The 21,464-nt window shown below is 36.8% G+C and overlaps 1 protein-coding gene across 6 annotated transcripts in view; it reads right to left on the minus strand.

The window, feature by feature from the left end:
• The window catches only part of SLC9C1 (solute carrier family 9 member C1), a 96,926-nt gene that overhangs the window by 25,861 nt on the left and 49,601 nt on the right, over positions 1-21,464 (minus strand). For all 6 annotated transcript variants that reach the window (XM_047724622.1, XM_047724646.1, XM_047724654.1 and 3 more), the window contains 6 exons: positions 18,749-18,846; positions 14,811-14,930; positions 5,511-5,706; positions 4,181-4,366; positions 1,992-2,141; positions 600-651 (listed from right to left, as the gene is read on the minus strand). In XM_047724622.1, the coding sequence (XP_047580578.1) occupies positions 600-651; positions 1,992-2,141; positions 4,181-4,366; positions 5,511-5,706; positions 14,811-14,930; positions 18,749-18,846 (802 nt within the window). The remainder of the gene's footprint in view (positions 1-599; positions 652-1,991; positions 2,142-4,180; positions 4,367-5,510; positions 5,707-14,810; positions 14,931-18,748; positions 18,847-21,464) is intronic.

Here is a 21,464-nt window from a genome sequence, read left to right on the forward strand (position 1 = left end):
CTATGCTATAGGAGTGTGTCTGTCCCACTCCCAGGATTTACTCTGTACTAGGAGGATGACATGGCATGACTCAGAGAAGAAGCTATTGCCATATTTAGGCATAGAGGCTCCCAGCAGTCATATCAGAGATCTGTGAGACTCTTTTCTGATTTCAGCTTATAAATCCTAAATCCTCAGATGGTAGTGAGACTCTTTTCTGATTTCAGTTTATAAATCCCAAATCCTCAGATGGTAGCTCTGTGGCAAGTGAAGGGGAAAAAATAACTTTTTTTCCTTGTATTGCTCAGGATGGTGTGTGTACTTTTGGTTTGGAGGAAAATAGAATTTATAAGGTGATAATAGTATGTATAAACATGCAATGTTAATGTGTTTAATAAGAATTTGAAAGGTCTTTATTGAGGTATAAGGCAGGAAAAACGAAGTAATATTACACGAAACCCATCCAAACCAAAGATATGATATTGTTGAAGTTATATAATTTATTATTAGTAATAAATAAGTTTCCTCAAATATCAGTTTAGTTATCAAAATAATTGCCTCTCTGAAGTAGTGATAATAAGGGATGGTTGTGCTTAATCTTTAGGGTGAAGGGTACATACCCAGCTCTTTCATAGCATGTCCTGTATTTTTCATTATCCTCCTTAACAACATCTACAAAATAAAAGAAGATTTATCCCCCTGGAGAACAAGCTTTTATAAAATATCTTTACATTTGCAACTGATGAATTTTTTTTTTAACAACTAATAACTTTAAAGAAAACATGTGATGGGGAAATTTTCAGGGATTAGAATTCAATTTTGTGCAATCAATTTTATGTTTCTCCAGCAAGTTGGTGAAGAGAATAAAAAGTGGCATTACCAGGTTGATTTTGAGAACCCCAAAGGCAAGTCATATTTTTTTCTTTTTCCTTAAAGTAACCTGTTTTAGGGTACTATTGATTCTGAAAAACACAAGCACGGTTGATGCTTTCCTCTTCAACTTTGGGGCCACAGGGAAAGCTTTCAATCTTAAACGAGGTAGAAGGTTTGGCCGAACTGTGTTAGAACAAAAATGAGCACTAAAGCTGGACATCTCAGGGATTCAGTTCCTCTTGTTTTTCCTACTGTGTATCCTCAAATTCCAGTGCTAAATATCTGTTTCCAGGTAAGAACAGGTAACAAAATTTAGGAAAAGAGTTTTAAAATTACAGGTGGTGAAGAAAGGAAAGATACTGCTTTTTGTGTTCTACTACATAACACATGTTCGATTTTCTCAACTACAGAGCTTTGGGTATATTACTTGACATTCACATGTTCCACATTGCCTTGAAAGGTAAGTATTTCACATAGTTGACAAACTTGTGAGAACAACCACCTCAGTCAAAAAAGTGAAAATCCAGAACTTAAGCCCTAGAATTCTCTATGCTGTTTACTAGCCATGTGACTGAGCATAATCATTCAACCTCTCTTGGCTTTTATTTTTTTTTTTTTTTGTTCTTTTTCTGTGTAATGAAGAAATTAAGGTTTCCTTCTAGATTAGCTATTTTTACTTTTTCCATTTGGCAGATCCCCTTCATTTGCTTCTTTTACTGTGGGAAAATCAGGCAGGGAGAGAGGAAGGGAGCCTTCGGGAATTATGAGGAGTCTCCCTTTGCTTAACATTACCATTACATCTCATCTTCCAATATTTCCTATTTAGTGCACCTGTTGTTGACAGATTGTGGAATTTGCATCAGGAGGGAGCTGATGACCACCGCACATATGTTTCATGTGCCCCAAAAGGTGGCTTGCAAAAGCCTCGTGATTTGCTACTGTGACACAGACAATTCAGTAACAGACATATTCAGCTTCTGAATAATACATATGTAGACTAGTTTAAGTTTTTACAGAAATTACTTAGCAAATTGTGTCAAAGACCACATCTACATATATAGACAGAGGACATAATGGGTGGGGGCAACTGAAAGATTGGAGGAATAAACCCTTATCTTACTAATGAAAGTTTTTCTCACCTGTCTAACCTGCTTAGAACTTGAAATCTGATCAATTATAGTCATTATATCTTCTTCACCTTGGACATATCCTTTTAGTATAGCATATTTCAAGGACAGCTGGTGACTCATCTTTTGATCTATTATTTGCAGCAACTTTGGGGTTATAAGCTGGAAAAAAATGGAACTACCATTTACTATAAATTGTATACATTTAGTTGGTTATATATTGATTAGTTTAACTAAAGTAGATAATATTAAGAAATAACATGTTTTCAACAGTAACTATAGTAACCTGTCAAGGTTATTTTATTCATGGTACTTTTATAACTTCATGACCAGAGTGATTTCCCTATAATTAATAATGCTGGACACCTATGTGAAGTTATGAATTTACTCTTTACTTATGTCCCCTATAGGGCATTGAATACTACTTCCAACTGGTTTAAATTCTTGGAAAACAATGCAATTAATCTTCTGGGCTTGTCATAAATGTATATAAAGTACTGCCACTTTTACCTGTGAAATCTTCTACTAACCTTCTTATCAGAAGGTTTATTTGGGAGTTAGAATCCACCACAACTATACTTCTTGTTTGACCCCACCATTAATTTCTCATTGTTTCTTAGCTGAGGTTTAACTTTCTAGATTATCTGTTACCACTCTGCAGTCCTTTAACTTCCCCAGAGCTGGCTGTTTCCCATGTTTTCCTATCTATGCTCCATAATCTTCTTCTACTTCTACTTCTACTTCTACTTCTACTCTCCCCTCCGACCAACTGCCATTAATCCTCAAAGCACTAATTTATGCTCATCCTTCAAGATTCAGTTTAAGCATCACCTAATAAAAGACATCTTTTTTAAAAATCTCGTTAGCATTTTGTACATACTCTGTTTTGCACTTACCTTACAGTGTAACATTGGAACATCTAGATGATACGTCATTTTCCTTCTACAAGTTCTCTAGAGTGTATCTAATTTGTCTTCATGTTCCAGGGCCTACCATTTGACATAAATTAAGGGTTCAGAATTTCCTGAATACCTAAACAAAATTTCCTTAGGTGGTTTACCAGTTTCTTTACTTAAAATATTTGGTAGACCCCGTATATCCTCCAATCAGAAAGAATTAACTAGTCCTTGGAATATGCTTTGCTTATCTTCCTTAGGTCAAATTGCACACTAGCATTACTTGCAGTCTTATTTAACACTAAAATGGGAAAAGCTACTAGTTGCATCCTTTTAGACCTTAGCAAAAGTAATTTTAAGCATATGTAAGAAAGCTCTAAATGTACAGATTCTAATCTGTTAGTTTTATCTCTAGATGAACCGTGTCTCACTTAGTTTTGTACCTCTCACAGTGCTTAAATGTGCATGTGTCTTGTTTCTGTATGAATAGAGCGAGCCAGTGAGAGAGAGGGGATGTACACCTGTTCCATATATATATTTCACATGCCTTGTGATGGAGTGAGTCCCATGTCATTGAAATAACTGTATAGATAATAAAGAATATCATGCTTGTTATAGAAAGATGATTAGACAAATAAGGTTATTTTTGATGCTGTGATTTTATGTTACTATGAATTTATGAAACAAGAAATGCATAATTTTTGGATTCTTAATATGTATGAATTTATACTATTTGCTTTGTCATTATGAATGGTGTGCATGGTTGTTTTGTTGATTTCCAGGTTTTATACCAGGTATCTATAAAAATTAACATTACTGGGGCGCCTGGGTGACTCAGTGGATTGAGGCCTCTGCCTTCGGCTCGGGTCATGATCCCAGAGTCCTGGGATTGAGCCCTGCATCGGGCTCTCTGCTCAGCAGGGAGCCTGCTTCCTCCCCTCTCTCTCTGCCTGCCTCTCTGCCTACTTGTGATCTCTGTCTGTCAAATAAATTAAAAAAAAATTAACATTACTTTAGGCTTAATTTATACTTAAATTACTATGGAATTTTTTATGTGCTCTCTATTCAAAGAAAAAGCTATACTGAGTATTTCTATACTTTCATGTACTAAATAAATTGCACATGCAATTTGGATATTCATAAAATAAGTTATAAAATTTAATTTGTAGAAGGATTATGAAATTTAAAATATAAACATCATCTCAATAAAAAGTGGAAATCATAAAACTACTAAACTGATCTTAGTCCATATTTCATGAAGCAGTCAGTAGAAATTTGAAATTGAATGATTTAATAGTTCTTTACCTTCAAAATACGTAGTAAGCGAAGAAATCGAACAATTTTTATAAAGATTACTGTTAGAATAAAATCAAGAGTATAAGTAATAGAATTTGTCTCAATAAGAATTATATCTATGATGCCAACTGATGTAATCGCTAACTCAAATAGGTTCCAGGCCTGTAAAAAATATTCTTTCCTCATTGCAGCCATCTGTTGATTAAAAAAAAATACATTATCTTGTTTTTGCTTTTACTGTAACATTTTCCACAATAACTGAAACATCACTAGTTAGATTCTTTTCTGATGTACCTTAAGATTACTTGTCTGAAATACTAGTAAGGAAGCATATTAATTTAAAATTCAAATGGCTGAAATATTAAAGCATAGCTAAGGGAGTGGGAACTATTAAAGATGATTGTGGATGCTAGTCTGGGAAATTGGGTTTTCAGTGGAATTCTGAAAGAAAAGTAGGTTTAGAGAAGATAAATTTTTTAGAATATGCTGTTTGAGATGTTTGTATAGCATTTTGTTGGAGAGATCCAGTCATCAGTTTCTATATGATCTGAGGTTCTTGGTAAGATCTGAGCTGGGAATGTGAATTTGGAAGTTATTAGACTATAAATGGTAGATGATGCCAGATGATACCAGAAGTGAAAGAGATAGCATGGCCTATGAAGCTCTTTATTCTTTATGTCCATGTCTCGTTTTCCATACCCTCCACACAAATCTAACATCTCTCTAATATCCATGCTGACCAATCCATCCCAAGCTCCAGTCACTGGGAGTGATGTCCCTTGTGTATGCAATGGTTTTGCTTCTAGCTTTTCCCTTGTTTTTTGTCCATCATGTTATATACTCATATTCTCAGTCTTCACTTTTTGGTCTATATAACACAATGCTATTATCAATACTATTATCAATTTGTTGACCCTTTCTTCATTTTACAACTACCTTTATATTCGATTTAAAAATCAAATCATGAGTGTTTTTCAGGCATGAAGGGGTATCTATCACTCTACCTATCTCTATCTAGTATTAAAAAAATTAAAATGAACACTATCCTGCTAAATTTATGAACACTGTCAATACCTTTGAAACTCCCTTTGACACACACCATTTTAAAATTTATGTTTACAAATACAAATCAGTTCTTAAAGTATGGATGTTTTCTATTGAGTTTCCTTAAAAATTTACCTTTAAAAATTAAAGTTTGGGAAGTGAAAAAGAATTTCATACACTCCTTTAGAAAATTGTGTGTAGTTAGTGTTGGAAAATGAAGTTACAGAATCTCTCTGTGAAACATATAACATATTCACACATACACAGATACACACACACCACAATTTTGGATTACCTTAAATAGGGACTCCACGATATAAAATGCAAGAAAAGAGTAGTTAGAGTATCTTAATTCATGGTCATAGATATCACTTAAGTTAGGTATCCAAGAAATTATAATAGGAAACATATTCATTAGTATCACAAGATATCCAATATACTCAAATTCATCCGTAAATACAATTTTATGGCATAAACGAAGAATGCAATGTCTACAAAAAAAAAGAGTTTTATCTAATAAAATAATTACACTGAGTGACTTTCATTATATATTCAGTTCTGTTCTAATCATCTATAGTACATAGCCCAGCTTAGTTCTGGGTAGGAGCAATCACTACCTAACACTTTCTGGCATCTCCCTTCAGATATTGTCCTTTTAATTTCCACCTCTGCTAGATGTCTTGAGGCTTGTTTCGCCTCTTTTTCCCCCATCTTCCTCAACTCTCATCCATTTTTAGTTTTAATAGTTTAATACTTTGGTCAGGAGATGGGAATAATTCAAATTAGAAATATTAAAAAATAATAATAAACAAAGGGAATTCCTTCCACCTGCCAGACATGATTACTATGAACAGTTTGAATATTAGTCCAATCATTTTTTTAGGTAATCATTATCTTTAAACACAAAAATTTTATCATACATATCATTCTAAACTTTTTTTCTTTTTCTTAACAATGTATCATGAGCATCTTTCCTTGTTGAGGCATAAAATCTGTAAAAAAATAAAAGTCCCAGGATGTGTGGTAATGAAACAGTATGAATCCACATTTTATCAAAATGTATTTATCAAAATATTTAAATCAAATATTAAGTCAAATCAATGGAACTCCTAAATGTAAGACAGGAAATAATCAAAATCCTAGAGGAGAACATAGGCAGCAACTTCTGCGACCTAGGCTGCAGACACATCTCTGGAGGCAAGGGAACAAAAGCAAAAATGAACTACTGGTACTTCATCATGATAAAAATTCTGCACAGCAAAGGAAAGAGTCAATAAAACTAAAAGGCAGCCTACAGAATGGGAGCTATGTCATTTGCAAATGACATATCTGTTGAAGGGTTAATATCCAAAATCTATAAAGATCTTTTCAAACTCAACACCCCCAAAATTAATAATCCAGTTAAGAAATGGCAGAATATCCAACTTTTGTACCAATGTGGGCAGGACTGGAGGAGATTATGCTGAATGAAATAAGTCAAGCAGAGAGAGTCAATTATCATATGGTTTCACTTACTTGTGGAGCATAAGGAATAACATGGAGGACATGAGGAGAAGGAAAGGAAAAGTGAATTGGGTAAATTGGAGGGGGAGATGAAATATGAGAAACTGTGGACTCTGAGAAACAAACTGAGGGTTTTGGAGGGGAGGGGAGTGGGAGGATGGGTGGGCCTGGTAGTGGGTATTAAGGAGGGCACATACTGCATGGAGCACTGGGTGTGGTGCATAAACAATGAATCTTGGAACACTGAAAAAATAAAATTAAATTAAAAAATTGATCACATACACATTAAAAAAAAGAAATGGGCAGAAGATATGAAAAGATATTTTTTCAAAGAAGATATCAAACGGCTAACAGACATATGAAAAGATGCTTAACATCACTCATCGTCAGGGAAATACAAATCAAAACCACAATAAGATACACCTCATAATGGTCAGAATGGCTAAAACTAACAACTCAGGAAACAATAGAAATTGGCAAGGATGCAGGATTCGGAGAAAGGAGAAGCCTCTTAAACTGTTGATGGAAATGCAAACTGGTGTAGCCACTCTAAAACAGTAAGGAATTTCCTCAGAAAGTTAAACATTAAACTACCCTATCATCCAGCAATTGCAGTACTAGAAACTTTCCCAAAAGATACACAAATAGAGATTTGAAGGGACATATCCACACCAATGTTTGTAACACCATTATCAACAATAGCCAAACTATGAAATAAGCCCAAATGTCCATTAGCTGTTAAAGAAGATGTGGTACGTGTGTATTCACACACACACACAAAATCATGGAAATCATGGAATATTACTCAGCCATAAAAAGGAATGAAATTTTGCCATTTGCAATGACATGGATGGAGCTAGAGTGTATTATGCTAAGCAAAATAAGTCGGTCAGAGAAAGAGAAATGCCATATGATTTCACTCAATATGGAATCGCAAGAACGCTATCATGGAGTTCATCCCCCATGTTTTCTTCTGTGGGTTTTACGGTTTCAGGTCTTACTTTACTCCATTTCAAATTGATTTTTGTTTATGATGTAAGATAGTGATCTAGTTTCATTATTTTGCATGTGGCTGTCCAGGTTTCTCAACATCATTTACCCACTGTATATCATTAGCTCCTTTGTCATAAATTAATTGATTATATACTCATGGGTTTATTCTTGGGCTCTCTATTCTGTCCCATTGATCTATGTGTCTGTTTTTACGTCAATACCATACTATTTGTTTATTACAGTTTCAAAAATTTTTTTAATTAATTATTTATTTATTTTTAGAAGATTTTATTTATTTATTTGTCAGAGAGAGAAAGAGAGATAAGATTTTATTTATTTATTTGTCAGAGAGAGAGCAAGCACAGGCAGACAGAGTAGCAGGCAGAGGCAGAGGGAGAAGCAGGCTCCCTGACAAGCAAGGAGCCTGAAGTGGGACTCGATCCCAGTACGCTGGGATCATGACCTGAGCCGAAGGCAGAGGCTTAACCAACTGAGCCACCCAGGCGTCCCTACGGCTTTTTAATATAGTTTAAAATCAAGAATTGTGATACCTCCAGTTTTATTCTTTTTTTCCCCCTCAAGATCGTTTTGGCTATTTAGGATCTTTTGTGATTCCATACAAACATTAGGATTTTTTGAAACTTTTGTAAAAAATGTTAATTGGAATTTTGGTAAGGATTACATTGAATCTATAGATTGTTTTGAGTAGTATGGCCATCTTAACAAGATTAATTCTTCCAATTCATGAGCATAAGATATCTTTCCATTTATTTGTATCTTCTTTAGTTTCTTTCATCAATGTCTTATAGTAATCAGTGTACAGGTCTTTTGCCTCCTTGGTTAAATTTACTCCTAAGTATTTTATTCATTTTAATACAGTTATGAATGGGATTTTCTTAATTCCTTTTTGTTATTAGTGTATAGAAATGCTACTGATATTTATATATATTGATTTTGCATGCTGTAACTTTACTGAATTTGTTTATTAGTTCTAACTTTTTTTTTTTTTGTGGAGTTCTTAGGGTTTTCTGTATATATCATGACATCTGCAAAAGATGTCAGTTTTACTCATTTCTTTCTGATTTGGATGACTTTTTTTTCTTGCCTAATTACTCTGGCTAGAACTTCCAATACTAAATTTAATAAAAGTGATGAGAGTGGGCCTCCTTATCTTGCTCCTGATCTTAGAGAAAAAGCTTTCAGCCTTCACCTTTTCACTGTTGAATATGATGTTAGCTGTGTGATTGTCAACTACAGCCTTTGTTGAGGTATACCACGTCATTACCCAGTTTGTTGACAGTCATAATTTATATTTACCCCTTTTTGTCTTGTGTATCCATTATTGTAGCTATATATTTTTTTAATACTTTTGACTTTTAACCTTTATGCTAGATTTTTATGCGATTTATCCACCATTGTTACAATATTAGAGTGGTCTGAATTTTATCATATATTTATCTTTACCAGTGAGATTTATACTTTCATATGTTTTTCTATTACTAATAGGGGGGTGTCCTCTGGATGGCAACCACAAAAGCCAGGGTGCCAAAATCTTGCACAAGTTCATTTCCGGGAGACACTGTCCTTGTAAGCTCATTAAGAACTGTTTCATTGTCTATTCTAGTCTGGATCTTGTGGACATAAGCCCAGTTATTTCTCAGAGCAGATGTTTTGGGGGCCCATCTCTCAAGTGGAAGTCTCAAAAGTTGGGGCACTAGATGTTGGGTCCAAACCCTTTACTTCTCATGGAGAAGCTGGGAACCATGAGTTCCCTTCTGATCGCATGCCTCAATGCCAGAGGGTTAGTTTTATGCTGAGAGTGTGTCTCAGCTTTTACTACCTATTTCAGTGTAGGTATTTTCTCATTATCCTGATGTGTAAGAATCACTCAGCTACTTTCTGGCTTTTTTTGAGAGGGAAGTGGTCCATATGTGGCTGTGGATTTGGTATGTTGATGAGAGGAGTAAGGTTCAGGGGCCTCCTATGTCACTATCTTAAACTAGAATACAGACTGCTTTTCCTGATTTCTTTCTGCAATAAAGTCGTATCTGGCACAGCATTGCACTTGATGTTACCTTTTTCTTTCCTACCAGACATTTATTTATTTATTTATACATTTCTTTTTTTTTTTTTTTTTGACTTTTTAAAAATTGTATTATGTTAGTCACCATACAGTACATCATTAGTTTTTGATGTAGTGTTCCATGATTTTTACCCCAAAGATGCAGATGCAGTGAAAAGAAGGGCCATATGCACCTCAGTGTTCCTAGCAGCAATGTCCACAATAGCCAAAACGTGGAAAGAGCCAAGATGCCCTTCAACAGATGAATGGATAAAGTTGATGTTACCTTTTGCTTAAATTTATAAGTGACTGTAATTTGACTTGTTTATGCCAGATAGATGAATTGAAAGAGATATGGTGGCGATTACTCTCAATTCCTTTAAATCTTTAAGTTTGGTGTTAATTTCTTTATGCCTGGAATACTGTATTACTTCTTATGACTATTTTGGCCAGGGTTCCACATGGTCACTTGGACCTTCCTGCCATAATAATTCTTATTCTATAGGTCAGCAAGACAATGTGAATGTTCAGCTACACACTGACTATATTCATCCCATGTATATACTTGGAGATTTAGAGAAATAACCACACAGTGGACTTGCTGGATTATTATGAAGCAGACTGGGTCAGAGACTTAACCTAAAAGCTTCCTCTCTAATTTGAGAACTGTGATAGCATTTCAAGCCTCCGGTCTTTTGTTTGTTTGTTTGTTTGCTTATTTATATTCCCCCCAAAGTCTTTTTAAAACTCTTAGTATTCTCTTTTTTCCCACTTAAAATTAACTTTTTTAGTAAAGTGACTAAAGGTCCATCTGAGAAAAGATTGAGGGAATATTTATCCTATGTGTTTGTGGTGTTATTGTAGACCTTTCCCAAAGGCTCTGGTTCTGAGAACTGACTTAGATATAAGGAAAGGGTGGGGAATCATGATCTTCCTTTGCAGTAGTCGACCTCATCCCTTTGCTGACCAGTTCTCTATTTTTAGAAAAGTCAAATAAAATGTAGTTAACTATTTGTCTACATTGTCATTTGACACAAATTATCTTACCCATACCCAGGCCAAGGTACTCTGACTGCTATTCCAGGTTTGCCGTTCACAAAATAAAGTATGCCCACCTTGCTTTTGACATTTGAGTGCTGCCATCTGTCTTCTGCCATTCCCAAATCATTTCGATACTAGTAAGACTAGTTCCCTGGCAACCTCAACTACTGTCAACCATGTCTTGCCGAGGGCATCTATCACCGAGTTTCTCAGTGTTGCCTTGTGAAAGTAAACATCCTCTTGTCCTTCCCAGGGGGGCAAAGTGATGGGTCCTTCATTCTCTTATAATAATTTTGGTAAACATTCCAGTTTTTATCATCCATACTTCACTTATTGTAGGTTATTGGCCTGGTCAAGCTTCAAAGAACAATCCCAAGAGATTAACTGTACTGGTTCCAAGTGTCCTTAACAGAATGTTGAACCTCGAATCCTGGATAAGACCATCATGCCAATAAATTCTCCCTAATCTGGCCTTATGTTGTAACCCTCTTGCCCAGTACCCTCAAGATCCATTCCATTATATGTCTACCAGTATTTGCTTGTATTACTCAGGTCCAGAATTTATGTAATTTATGTAATTAGGGAATTTATGTTATTCCCTCAGTAGATAAATTGTAGTCTCCTAAAGTAAGCACTGTATTTCCTCCTCTAGCTGTGTTGAGATCTGATATAGGTAATTATCTTGGAAACAGTGAGAGGTGGTAGAGAATCTTGTGATGTGATGTTATCTTGTGATGTCTTTGTAGCATCTGAAGGGGATAGGAGGCTCTTATCCTCTAGCAAGAAAGAGGTGGCTGCCTTCTACCAGGCTACAGTATTCATGGGAAATGTGAGGGTTCAAGATCTTCAGATTTATCCACCCATCTGAAGCGGATAGGAGGCTATTATCCTATAGCAAGAAAGAGGTGGCTGCTTTCTACCAGGCTACAGTATTCATGGGAAATGTGAGGGTCCAAGATCTTCAGATTTATCCACCAAGTGTTACACTTTAGATCTCAGGCTCCTGATCTTTTTCTTTCAGACCCCTGACCCTGATATGGAAACCCTATTAATGCTAGGTATTTATTCTTCTTTCTGTAGCTCTAGCTGTATCCCCTCAAAATAGATATACTATTATTGACTTATTTAGTTATGAATAATTTAAGTTGAATTTTTAGTTTTTTTTTTTTTTTAAAGATTTTATTTATTTATTTGACAGAGAGAGATCACAAGTAGACGGAGAGGCAGGCAGAGAGAGAGAGAGGGAAGCAGGCTTCCTGCTGAGCAGAGAGCCCGATGCGGGACTTGATCCCAGGACCCTGAGATCATGACCTGAGCCGAAGGCAGCGGCTTAACCCACTGAGCCACCCAGGCGCCCTGAATTTTTAGTTTTAAGAATTATGTGAATTTAAGAATTTCCTATTCAGTTTCTTTTGGTGACTGGACTTGTTCCTGTTTATGATTCTGTCACTTCTTTTTTTTTTTTTTTTTTTTTTTTTTTTTAAAGATTTTATTTATTCATTTGACAGAGAGAGATCACAAGTAGGCAGAGAGGCAGGCAGAGAGAGAGGAAGAAGCAGGCTTCTGAGCAGAGAGCCCGATGCGGGGCTCGATCCCAGGACCCTGAGATCATGACCTGAGCCGAAGGCAGCGGCTTAACCCGCTGAGCCACCCAGGCGCCCCTGATTCTGTCACTTCTTAATTTCAACATTTCAGTAATACTTATATTATTGGAATTCGGTACTTAGTAATAAGTGCTCACATTTGTTAAGTGCTTACTCAGTGCTAGTCCCTGGCCTAGGTGCTTCTACACATACTATTCATGTATTCTTTCCCACAGTTCCATGAGGAAACAGAGGAGAACCCAACTCGCATATTTTGGTGCCCATTATGTGTCAGTTACTTTGTCACAGGTCATATATATATAGATATAGATCTATATAGATCTAGATATAGATCTATATATATATATATCAGACTGAGGACTGAAACGCTCATTCAGATAATAAATGACAGAGACTGAGATTCTAAACCAAGCCATATGGCACCAGGATCTGCACTACTCACTTTGAGATGAGTGATATTCAGAGATAGCTTATGGGGAGTTTTTAAAATCTCCCTTTCATTAAGTTACATCAACAAAAAGAATTACTTAAAAAGTTGTAGCTTTAGTCAGTATTGAAGGCTTTAAAAAACCCTATAATATGATAACACCTTTCTTGTATTTATTGAGTGTGGTAGATTAAAGATGCTACATAATCTTTAATACTTTTATTGAGAAGAGTGGTCTATATTTCCTCCTCTTGAATCTACGAGAAGAAACAATAGGCATCCAAATTGGAAAGAAGCAAGTAAAATTATCTCTATTCATAGATGACATGATTTTCTACAGAGAGAATCTCAGCAAATTCACAAAAAACAGGAGAGCTAATCAATGAATTCAGCAAAGCTTCACAGAATACAAAGTCAATATATAGAAATCATACACTAGGAATGAACAATCTTAAAATGAAATCAAGAAAACAGTGTCATTTACAATAGCATCAAAAAAGCAAAAAAAGTGATTCCTGTGTGGCTCAGTTGGTTAAGCAACTGCCTTCTACTCAGGTCATGATCCCAAGGTCCTGGGATTGAGTCCCGCATCAGGCTCCCTGCTCTGGGGAGAGCCTGCTTCTCCCTCTCCCTCTGCTTGCTGCTCTGTCTACTTGTGTTCTCTATCTCTCTGTCAAATAAATAAATAAAAATCTTAAAAAGAAAGGAAAGAATAGGATTAACTTTAATCAAAGACTTGTATGCTAAGAACTACAAGACATTCCTGAAAGAAATAAAAGAAGATCTAAGTAAAGGAAAAGTCACCTCATGTTCATGAATTGGAAAGCTTAATATTATAAGGAAGACAATACTATAGATTCAATGTAATCCCCATGAAAGACTCAATGGCATTTTTTTTTTGCAAAATTAAGAAAATCCTAAAATTTATATGGAATTACATTTATATGGAATTACCCACATTGTTACACCAATCTTGAAAAAGAAAGTTGATAAACTGATATTTCCTGATTTCAAAATTATCTAACAGCTGTGGAAAACAATTTGGTGGTTCCTTGGGATAAGTTAAACATAAAGTTATCTTATGATCCAACAATTTTACTCTTTGGTGCATACCCGAAAAGTGGAAAGCAGGTATTCAAATACTTTTACATAAATGTTCTTAACAGCACTGTTCTCAGTAGCCAAAAGGTGAAAACAACCCCAATGTCCATCAGCTGATGAATGGGTAAACAACATAGGATGTATCTGTACAATGAACAATATTATTCAGCCATAAGAAGGAATAAAGTCTTGATACATGCTACAAAGTGGATGAAACTTACGTTACTGATACATTCTACCATGTGGATGAAAACATTATGGGGAGTGAAAGAAGCCAGAAACAAAAGACTATGTGTTGGATGATTCTAGTTATATGAATATATACTCATATATATATAGTTATATGAAACATTCAGAACATGTAAATTCACAGAGACAAAGCAGACTAGTGCGATGTAGCAGCTGGGGAGAGCAGGGGGAGTGGGGAGTGACTGCTTAATGAGTGCTGGATTTATATTGGAGGCAATAAAAATGTTTTGGATTTTGACAGAGATGACGTTTGCCCAACATTGTGAATGTACTAAATAACATGGAATGATAACTTAAAAATTGTTCATCTTGGTATATGAAATTTACTTCAATAATAAGAGAAAAGTTATTATACTATCTTTTTTTCTTCAAGTAACTTTTCATCTGTATATGAGTAATTTAATTATAAACTACCCCAAATATTTTCCAATATATTCAGGATATGAATTTGTTTCTTAAATTTTCTGTGGGGCTTCAACATACAACCCTGAGATCTAGAGTCAAATGCCTTATCAACTGAGCCATCCAGGAGCTCCCAGGATATAAATTTAAAAAGTAGAAAGGGAATTTAAGGTCAGTATAATAAGAGTTCTAGTAAGGTTCAAAATCGCTTACCTTGATGGGATCCCTTTTTCCTTTTTAGTGTTATACACCCAATTGAGCAATACTTTTCTAATAAAGGCAAGAAGTTTTTTGCTTTCAGAATAATTCTTTATTGTCTCAGGACTCATATATCTGGGGGAAAAAAAGAAGTAATCACTAAACCTGCTTTAAAATTTGGGGACTAGGTTTAATACAGTAATGTCAGAAAGCAAGAAGATGATTTTGTCCATTGATAACTAGGAAGAGGACACTTTCATGAGCATAGGTCCAAGTCACAAAGTTGTAGATACAAGTACATATATAATTATGAATTTAGATTCTGGGGTTCACTCATTAAAGAGAAATACATGGTTTAAAATAGAGACGTCAAGTTTCAGGGAGGAAAAGAATAACGTGATTCAAATAGATCCAGTTTTCATGATGGAGCCCCTATTATCTTGTGAGACAGTGAACAAATTACCTCATTAAAATGTTTGCTCTACAAAATAGGCATGAAAGTATCCATGCCAGTTGGGGATAATTAAATAAGAAAGTATATTTGAGGCATCCAACTCATCTCATATATCCTCTTACCTCTTTGATTGATTTCAACTTCTGGACAGGTAGTTAGGGGAATTAATGGAGAAAATACAAGTGGTAAGTAAAGAGTTAATGATTACTTGGAGAAGTCAGTGGTCCTAAAACCCCAAAGACAGTTTGGTAGCACATATCCCACTATCTCTAGGTTTCTGCTGACTTTTCTAACAAGGTAGCTCATATCTACGTGCTATGATTTGGTCTTGTTTAGCGAAATACCTTGGTTTTTGTTATTTTCATCAGAAGGGTGATAGGGCTTTGTCCTTGGGTCTGAGGCCTTACTTTAAAATATGGTTTAATGGAAGGGTATTGGTGACTTAAATTCAAAGGTGGACCTTGTCCTTCCTATTGACTATACTGTTCTTACTCTGAAATTTGAACAATTTCTCTGCTATGGGAATACAGACGTAATTGAAAAGAAGGAAGTCATTCAATTCTCTGTGACTCGATAGAATGAATGATATGGTAACCACATGGAAAATCACAAATGTATATAGTGCTTGAATCATTCCTAATTTTAAAAATATTTATTGAATGTATTATTCTTCCTAAAAGCTGGAGAGAAGCCATAAACAGAAACAGATCTCTGCTCTTAAGGATCCAGCAGACTAGAGGAACGAAACAGGCAAAAAACAATTGCATTAAATTGTAGTGGGTGTTGCTGTGGAGATCATAAACAATAAGGCAGTCTGAATCCATCAAGTGCGGGACTGGTATTTAGTGTTGGGGAATCAGGAAACCTTCTTGAAGGAATTAATGTCTCAACTAAGATCTGGTCATTTCTTAAGTTTCTATAAATCCTAAAATTCTGTGGTATGAGCAATTCAGGCTCCTGAATTCCTATCTTTTGTCATCACATTCCTTGCTTTTTTAGGAAGATGGCTGTGATCTCTTTAATTGGATAGTGAGGTAGCTGAAGCTTTGAAGGCGAGCTCCGTAATTATCAGTCAAGTGGCCGTGGGTAAATCGTTTCAACTCTTTTCTCCTCACCTTTCTCATTAGCAAAATGAAGATAATACTAACACTTATCTCACAGGATTTTTATAACTTTAGATTGGTAATACATGCAACGTGTTTAAAACTGTGCTTGGCACAGTACTTAATAAATATAAGCTCTCTATTCAAAGAATTATTCTTTCTCAGGCAATTACACAGGCAGTTATCACAGGTCCTGGTGCCCCTGTTTAAATCCCCCAATTCTTTCTCTCCTTAGACTTGTTTTCTTGCCACAGGACACACCAACGCATGGGCGTTGCCACAGGACACACCACAGGTGCCCCTGTTTAAATCCCCCAATTCTTTCTCTCCTTAGACTTGTTTTCTTGCCACAGGACACTCCGACGCATGGGGCGTTGCTGGAATGAGCAGCAAATGGCAAAGTCAACTGCAAGGCAAGTACTGACTCTAAGTGTAATTAAGAGTTACTTCTCTGGAGATTGGACCACCATTCCACTAATGTTGATACTCCCCACAGTGCCTGCCATGTACCTTTGCACATATTAGTATATAATATTTATCTCATTTATGAATCGCTAAAAAATAATACATTCTAAAATGTGCCTTTGTTGTCCACTAGAAATCCTTTCAACCCTTTAACTCTCTTCTCCCCAGTGTTGACCTCCTTGTTCTGGGTCTTCCTAGGCATACATTGCTTCTGCCTTCCTGGAGGAGTTAAAGAGGAAAAATCAAGGCAATGGGTTGACTTGCTCTATACTGCTTTTTTTTTTTTTTTTAATTTTAACTTCTCCTGAACAATGCAGTGATAATGCTTTTCAGCATGTTATTTATTCATCCATTTAAAAAACTTTTGCTGTCCACTTCTTTAAAGTGTGCGTCACACTGTTTCTAAGTGTTCACATTTGGCCAGCCCTCCATCCCCGTCTCCTTCCTGTAAGCATCTGAATGGCCTAGAGTGAGGGGCAAACGGACGCCCTTGTCCTTACAACTCATTCATCAAGAAAACGAAATCTTAAGCCAGATGTATTTTATCTTACTTCCTTGACAAGTATGTCATAAGGATTTGTATGGCTAGGCTTGAAATGCAATATCTTTCACTCTTTGAAATCCGTACTCCCAACTTTAATGAGACTGCGCTCCGGCGTCCGGCTGCTTCCCTTCCCACACAGGGCTTTATCGCTCTCTGTGTCACAAGCCAGCGCTGGGGAGTGGACACCGGCCTGATGCTGCTCTTAGCTTTCAGCATAGACACACCAAAGGCCCCGTCTGCCCTTGAGATAACGGCCCGGGGGAAAGGCCCAAGAAGACCTGACGAGCGAGCTTTGGGACCATTCGAGCAGGGAATTTTGGTGTCTTCAATGCTAGGAGTGTGGTTTATTTTATTTTATTTTTTATTTTTCTTTTTAAAGATTTTATTTATTTATTTGTTTGTCAGAGAGAGAGAGAGCACACAAGCAGGCAGAGAGGCAGGCAGAGGCAGAGAGAGAAGCAGGCTCCCTGCCGAGCAAGGAGCCTGATGAAGGACTCGATCCCAGGACCCTGGGATCACGACCTGAGCCAAAGGCAGCAGCCTAACTGACTGAGCCACCCAGGCATCCCTATTTTATTTTTATTTTTTAAAGATTTTATTTATTTGCCAGAGTGTGCGTGCGCACACAAGAGAGAGACAGAGAGACAGAGAGACAGAGAAAGCACAAGAAGGGTGAGCAGCAGGCAGAGGGAGAAGCAGAGTCCCTGCTGAGTGGGGACCCTGATGTGGGCTCCATCCCAGGACCGAGGAACCATGACCTGAGCTGAAGGCAGATACTTAACCAACTGAGCCACCCAGGGGACCAAGGAGTGTGGTTTAGAAGAAGAAGTTATATTATGTCCGGGCTTTGGGGGAACATCGTTGTTAACTGCAGGGCAGTTTAACTCTCCTCTTAGCCCCATCATATACCCTTCATCCTTCCGTGGGGATCTGAAGCTAACACGTGGGTTTCAAGGAACTTGCCATGTAGTACAGAGGCTTACAGCAAAAGAAGCTATTACAAAACTATGCTGGGTATTAAGAGAGAATATGCACTGATGTGTTTGGAGGAATTAACGGAGTCTTTGAACTTAGTGAGGCATTCAAGCAGTCTAAAAGGAAGAGTGTTCTACCACAGCTCAGCTTTGGGGGCAAAATGAGGAAGGGAAGAGCGTCTCAGCTAGCAACAGCAACACATTCAAATTTGCAGGAGTCTGAATAAGGAGAGCAAGCTGGGAAACTGAAAGGAAGTGATTTGGCCTGATTTGGGGGTGCAGAGCAGGCTGTGGCTTGCACACGTGTTACCAGATGATCCCAGGTTACCAGAAAGAGCAAAAGCAAACTCACTTGCACCATTTCTTAAATGCAGGGGCTTAGGATGGAAGCTTTCTCTTGCCAGTGTACTTACTCTCCCTTCTTCTCTCCAAAGCTTCCCGCGGCACCGACCAGCACCTGGACTGCACTCTGGGACAGAGTCTCATTCCTGTATTGTCTCTGGTAGCTCGCCTAAAAGAAAGGGGAAGATTATGATAGAGCATGGATGACAATAATAACGACAATGACAATAACAATAACTTAGTGTTTCCTTTATGGAAAGGTAGTCTGTGAGAAAGAAGTAAAAAATCCCTAAATAATCTACTATCTCTATAAAAAGAACGTTTCTAGGCAGTCCAGACCTTGCCATCAGTGCGGAAGGCCCGTCCGAGCTTTGGGTAAAACCAAACTGGTTCTGCAGGAAATTAGGTTCCCCCTAGATGTTAATTAGACTTTCAAAAATAAGTGGCATTCTGTGGCCAAATAGCTTTGGGAACCTTCTGCTGCGAGTGTATCCCCATCTTAACAGTTTATGACGCACCTTAGAAAATTAGAGACTCTGAGAACTGCTATTGTGGGGAACCCTGCTTTATAACTTTGATTTCATTTTTGCAAATATTTTGACAACACAACTCTGTTTTCTCTAGTCTATTTCAGCATTAAATGGACTGCTGCTGTGGTGCAGAGAGCAGTCATTTGTTCACTTGGTCCATATACTGAGATCCACTTTGCTTCCGGCACTAACTCTGATGCTGGAGGAGCACCCCGTCCGACACTGGCCCGGCCGCAGTGTGCTGAACACTGTCCAAAATCATTGCACAGACCAGCTTCCTGAATTGGAATGTATGATATAAGTAAAGACTTTTGCTTCCATAGAACACATCTGCACCATCATTTATGGATATTAAAATGCAGTTTTGCTCTTGAGCGATACCAGAATGGGATATAACTAATATTTTAAAAAGATCTTATTTATTTATTAGAGAGAGAGAGAGAGAGAATGAATAAGCAGTGGGGAGGGGCAGAGGCAGGGAGAAGCAGACTCCCCACTGAGCAGGGAGCCTGATGTAGGACTCGATCCCAGGACTCTGGGATCATGACTTTAGCTGATGACTGACTGAGCCACCCAGGTGCCCCAGAATAAAACTAGGTTTAAGAATGAGGCAACAAGAGTGTCTGGGTGGCTCAGTGGGTTAAGCCTCTGCCTTTGGTTTGGGTCATGATCTTAGAGTCCTGGGATCAAGCCCTGTATTGGGCTCTCTGCTTAGCAGGGAGCCTGCTTTGCCCTCTCTCTCTGCCTGCCTTTCTGTCTACTTGTGATCTCTCTTTATATCAAATAAATAAATAAAATCTTGAAAAAAAAGAATGAGGTAACAAAGGTCATTTGTCTGTAACACAGGAACTCAACAGAGTAACGTTCTTCTTCTTAAACTTAGTTAAAATACTTATAAAATAATGTGAGATTAACATGTTATCAATATCCTTGAAGGGAAACACCATAGTCTGTTGAAAAATAAGGAAGCTGAAAGTAGTGTAGAACTCATGAAAGCTTAGCAGCACAAATGACAAAACAGACTCTAGAAAAATGTTAATTCTTAATTGATCATCCATACCAAAATGTAAGAAGAATTTAGAGAATGGTTGATACCTTAAAGTAACTGCCATTTATTGGGTGACCTACCATACTATGAAATTAACTGATTTATATATATTTTGCATAGAATTATTTAATTCTTGCAAGAAATTTATGGGGAAAATATTCTAATCTGTATTTCACAGATGAGAAAGCTGAGACTCAGAGGATTAAGAGTTTTTCCCAAGATCACATTAGAAACTCAGTTTTCTCTGAATTTAAAGCCTGTCTCCCCTTCACTTTATGGTTGGGAATGTTGCCTCTCCTTTACCACACTGTTTCATCATACTGTGCTTCCTCTTCTAATGTACAACAGTAGTGAGGGTATTGCTCCGGTTAATAATAACTGGCTGAGATTTAAATAAAAGCTCTCACAGCTTTGAAAATTGTAATAGACTGATTAATATGATGGTTGGAACAGTGAGCATTAGAATTGAGATTGCAGAAACCAAATTAACAAACCAAGGTAAACATGAAGATAGGCCAGAACAAAGAAGTGCAAAAAAGATGTGAGATGAGATAAAGAGCTGGAGAACAGAACAGAAAGATCCTACCTACTTTAAAAAAATAGGATTTCCTGGTTAAGACCCAATACATAGCAAAAAATCAACAAAAATATAATGGTAGAAAACTAACATGTAGGGCAAGAAATAAAAAAAAGTACATGGAATGTATATTCCTGAAAACATAGGATATCCAAAGTGGAAAAAAATCAAAGAGGTCTTGCAGTTAGCATTTTCCTATTTTACAGATGGGGAGAAAAGAGACTAAAAAGAATAAGTTCTGAGTCACATTATTAATGAAAGCAAGACTTAAAACGGATTCTCCTGTATTGATTTGGAGGGTTCTTGAATACTGTATTTTCCTGAAATAAATAAAAAATCTGGAGATGACTCTAAGATATGATATGATATAAAATCTGCTGGTGGAGCAAAGCACTATATGGGCATAAGTTCATTCTTCATGGCACTGCCTCAGTTGCTTAAAGAAATTATTTAGGTCCTTGGAAAAGCTGCCTTTGAGAGTCAACCTCCCTGCTAGGACTAATGCCGAAGAGAGAACAATTGTACCCTATAGGCCTTCCATTTCCCAAGTGAGAATGAACAGGTAGAATGCTTGGAATTCTGTATGGCTGGAATAGCTGAGACATGCATGAGAGTCCATAGGCAGTGAGGAA

This window comes from Lutra lutra, chromosome 1, assembly GCF_902655055.1.
Source record: "Lutra lutra chromosome 1, mLutLut1.2, whole genome shotgun sequence".
Taxonomy (NCBI): Eukaryota; Metazoa; Chordata; class Mammalia; order Carnivora; family Mustelidae; genus Lutra; species Lutra lutra.